Here is a 5,000-nt window from a genome sequence, read left to right as displayed (position 1 = left end):
TACAGATCCTATTAAAAAAAAATATATATATATATATTATATAGTTGGGATTAAATTTATAATCTTTTGTAATTGTTGTGTCGATATTGGACAATATTCATGGAAGAAAAAAAAAAAAAAGAAAAGAAAAAGAAAGCATTGAAAGGAAAGGAAAGGGAAAGGAAATTCAATCGATTTCACGTTTAACGATGAAAAATTTTCTTAATCTTAACAAGCAACTATTGATATCGAAAAACGACGTTGATTATAAAATCAGAAGAAAAAAATTTCTCTTATCAATACCTGATCATCGTTTATATATTGTCCTTGGATCTCTTCAGGACTTTCTTGACGTTGATTCAAATGTTCCAACTCGTCTTTCGTTTCACCACCATGACGTCCTCTCCATGCATGACTAAAGACTTTTTCCATCTGCGTCACATGTGCATTTAAAGAGTGATAAATAGAAGAAGAGAGAAATATGTACATATGTGTATATATATATATATATATATATATATATATACATATATAGAAAGAAAGAGAGAGATAAAGATAATGATAGCAAGAAATAAATATTTATTGTGAAAATTATCAAATTATTTCACATAATAACATAAACATGCAAACACACATACACATACACATAAACACACATACATATGCAAGTATATACATATATATTGTTATTAGAAATTATACACACTTTATTTGCACGACATATTAATGAGACATGATTTCATTTTCCAGGATTTAATGTATCTGAAATATAAATTTTAAAAATGCATTAGCATTGAAATGGCACAAAAAATGGATTAGATAATGAGAAGGGGATGGGGATGGGGATTGGGGAAGAGAGGGCGAAAAGCATATTATTTTATGTGCAGCAGGTATATGTGAAATTATTATACTTAGGATTAGCAAATTGACATTTGTGACATAATGTCAATGTACTTTTTTTTTTCTTTTCTTTTTTTTTTTTCTTCTTTTTTTGAGAGAGACCTCGAATTAATTTTTTTTTTTACTGGAATTAATATTTCCATCCTTTATATCTTGAAACGTTCAATAGCTTTTTATAAAGTAGTAGACAATTTGTTAATGAATAAGAATAATTAATTGTAATATAATATACATACATATAAATATAAATATATATATATATATATATTATTAATATTATAATTATAGTATAATTATAATATTAATAAAAAATAATTTATATATATAATTTTTTTATATTTAAGTATGAATTAATTATTGTACGTACATTATTCTTTTTTTTTTCTTTTTTTTTTTTTGTTAGAAAATAATTTGGCAATAATCTGTTAAATCGTTAGATAACAAGAGTACAAAAAATAAAAAAAAGAAAATATAAATAAAAATTAAATAAAAAAAAAAAAAAGAACACTTGTTAATTATTAATTTGTTTTTTCTTTAACAAACATCATCACAACACGGACTTACATAATAAAGAGGGATGAAATTATTGGTCTTGTTCGTTTCTACGTGTACATTACGAAGTTTTAGAATCGCTTCGGTTTCTTCGCTCGGTGTCAGTATTTGTTGTAACTGATATGTTAAAATGAAAACAATAGTATATAACATAAATAAATAAATGAATAAATAAATATATATATATATAATCAATAGAATTGCACGTGTCAATTATAATATCTTATAAACATCATATGCTTTTGTTCGTTAATATTTAACTTGTCAAAAATAAAGCAAAAAAATTAATTAAATAAATTAATTTTATATTTAAAATTATTAATTATTAATTAAATAAATTCAAAATAAGTAATTATGAGATTAAAAATGTTCTATGAATTGCAAAGCAAAAGAAAAGTAAGAGAGAAAGAAAGAAAGAAAGAAAGAAAGAAAGAAAGAAAAAAGGAACACAACAGCATTAAGAGAAAAAGAGAAATAATATTATAAAAATATGATAAAAATTAATAAAGAATGAGAGGAGTATTTATTAGAATGTAAATAGTTAATAAAGCAATGATTATGATAATAATATTAATTATTATTTGTTATTATTATTATTACTTATACTTTGCGCTGAAATTTATGAAAGATAATAATGAAAGATAATATTAGTCATCGTTATCAAGTTATTATAGTTTGTTAATCTTCTATAACATCAATTTTTTTTTTATTTTTCTTTTGTTTGCATATTTAAATAATTTTATTTACCAAATTGTTATACAATATTATATGTATATATATATATTATAATTATATATACTTGTCATTATATATTATATAGTTTTCATAATACTATATGCACACATACACACACACATACGTGACTTTGAAGTAACATGATGTTATAGAGGATTAATTAATCATTTTTTTTTCTTTTTTTCTTTTTTTGTGATCCCTTTAGATATCCTGATAAAATTGCAAATGATAAAACATTTAATCACACAAGTTATTATATAAATTATTATAAGTTAGTATCGATATATATATCTATCTATCTATATATATATATATATATATATATATATATATATATATATATATATATCGATCGTTCATATACTCTCTTAAAAGCAGAGATCAGAGTCAAAACTCACTGCACGTTTCGTCGTTTCGTCGAGATCGTTTCGTCCCTTCAAGGTTCCATCAAATAATCGTCGAATCTGATTGACAAAATTTTAGATGAATTTTTTAATTATTATTATCATTATTATTATTATTATTATTATTATTATTATTATTATTATTATTATTATTTATTTATTTATTTATTTATTTATTTCATTTCCAATGCGAACGCATTGGTAAATAGAAGAAAAAGGACAAGAAACAATATATATATATATATAAAAGTAAAAAAAACTTTTTAATTATCTTCTTCTCGGTTGAATTAAAATTTTCGTACGACGATATTACATTTATATTAATAATTACAATATGCTGTAAAAAAGATAAAAATATTCATGTGATTAGATTTCATCTTCTGTCATCATTTAGATCATCGTCGAAAATGTTCCTATCGATGATGTATACACACATACGCACACGCTCACATATAGATATATAATTTAGAAAAAAAATAAAAACAAAAAAAAAAAAAAAAGAAATAAAAAAAAACAAAAAAATACACGACATACGATAAGCTCGACATGCAAAAAAACTGATAAACATTCGACACATATATATATTATATATAAATAATTTCAAACAATGATAAAATGATGTTAAAAATGATCGTATCATATCGTGGGACATTTATTTCTATATTAAAATTATTTCATGTTTTTTCTCTCTTCTTTTTATTTATTTTTTTTTTTTTTTTTTTTTTTTTCTGTTAATTTATCTTTTATCTAATTTCGTAGACGTATTGAATCTACAAAAATTATTGCGCACAACAAATTGTTAACAATTTATATTTATATATTTGTATATTTATACATATGTATATTTATTTTTTATGAAGATTATCTTTTATCTGAATAATGCACTATTATGTAGAATAATTATATAGATAATCGTTTCGAATCTTTTCTTTATCTTTTCCTTTTTTTCTTTTTCTTTTTTCCTTTTCTTTTTCTTTATTTTTTTCCCCCATATCTTTCCCTCTTTTTGTAATCTCTTAAGATTACATTTAATTTATTAGTTTTCTTAGATACGATCGTTTTTAAGTCTATCATATTTTATTATTATATACCAATAAAATGATAATACGATTTTATTCTTATATACAAGATGATAATTCGAGATAATCGAAATATATATAATTAAGGATAACAAATCGTTTAGATAATTCTTACCACGAGGAACTCGGTCTTATCCACACGTTCGTTGCCATCGGTATCGAACATGTTGAAAGCAATGTGAAAACCAGTTTTTGGCTCTGCAATGAAAGCATTGATCATAATAAAAATAATAATAATAATAATAATAATAATAATAATAATAATAATAATAATAATAATAATAATAACAATAATGAAAAGATGAAGAGGAAGAAGAAGTAAAAGTAAAAGAGAAAAAGAACAAGAAGAAATATGATTCGTATTCGTTTCCAAAGAAATTATTATAATAATTACTTTAATAATTAAAAACAATCATATTCATGTATATATATATATATATATATATATATATATATATATATATATATATATATAATTATATATACATGAATATGATTGTTGATTACTTATCATGAAAATAATAAAGTTAATTACTTATCATGAAAACTATACTATATATATATTATAATAATAAATTTCAATTTTTAATATTATTAAAATGTGTATCTAATATATCAAAATTATAATAATACAATTTATGATTTAAGATAATAGTTACTTCGTACATATTTATTATGAACTTTATTATTTATTTATATATTATAATAAACTTTTTAAACTTTTTATATATATATATATATACATATATATATAAAATTATAATAATAAATTATAATTCTTAAAATAATTATAACATTACATACGGTTATAGAAATATAAAAAAACAATTAATGAAATTAATTTTAATTTTTATTTTATTTTCAAATGAATTAAAATAATAACAATATCTCTCTCTCTCTCTCTCTCTCTCTCTCTCTCTCTCTCTCTCTCTCTCTCTCTCTCTCTCTCTCTCTCTCTCCCTCTCCCTCTCTCTCTCTCCCGTAGACCACCAAGAATATAATGTATACACCGTAAATGTCACGAGATCATTTTAATATGTAAAATAAGGAACCTAAGCGACGTATGGATCATCTTCTTCTTATTCTTTTTCGTGTCTCGACAGTGAAAATTTTATAATAAAGACGTCGTTAACCGACATAAACTACAGGGGTTTGCAAGTTGTTCTTAAATAAGAAAGATGGCTAACTTTGATACACGTGCTCTCTTTCTTTCTCTCTCACATATACACACATGCACATACTTTTCTCTTTCTATCTCTATCTCTATGTTTCTTTCTCTCTCTCTCTCTCTCTCTCTCTCTCTCTCTCTCTCTCTCTCTCTCTTTCTCTCTTTCTGAATGTTGTAATTTTA

At 22.3% G+C, this 5,000-nt stretch overlaps 2 protein-coding genes across 7 annotated transcripts in view; one reads left to right on the top strand and one right to left on the bottom strand.

Annotated features, from left to right (window-relative positions):
* LOC118442679 (uncharacterized) overlaps positions 1-5,000 on the top strand; it is an 81,518-nt gene that overhangs the window by 9,377 nt on the left and 67,141 nt on the right. The gene's annotated exons all lie outside the window — the stretch shown is intronic.
* Positions 1-5,000, bottom strand: part of LOC118442666 (calcium uptake protein 3, mitochondrial-like) — a 36,468-nt gene that overhangs the window by 2,592 nt on the left and 28,876 nt on the right. For 2 of the 5 annotated variants that reach the window (XM_035868554.2, XM_035868553.2), the window contains 4 exons: positions 3,765-3,847; positions 2,565-2,630; positions 1,444-1,548; positions 283-411 (listed from right to left, as the gene is read on the bottom strand). In XM_035868554.2, the coding sequence (XP_035724447.1) occupies positions 283-411; positions 1,444-1,548; positions 2,565-2,630; positions 3,765-3,847 (383 nt within the window). The remainder of the gene's footprint in view (positions 1-282; positions 412-1,443; positions 1,549-2,564; positions 2,631-3,764; positions 3,848-5,000) is intronic. The other 3 variants (XM_035868557.2, XM_035868556.2, XM_035868555.2) reach the window with 2 other exon arrangements.

Source organism: Vespa mandarinia, chromosome 24, assembly GCF_050613455.1.
Source record: "Vespa mandarinia isolate Hongniang chromosome 24, ASM5061345v1, whole genome shotgun sequence".
In the NCBI taxonomy this organism is placed as follows: Eukaryota; Metazoa; Arthropoda; class Insecta; order Hymenoptera; family Vespidae; genus Vespa; species Vespa mandarinia.
This window is presented reverse-complemented; position numbering and strand designations above follow the sequence as displayed.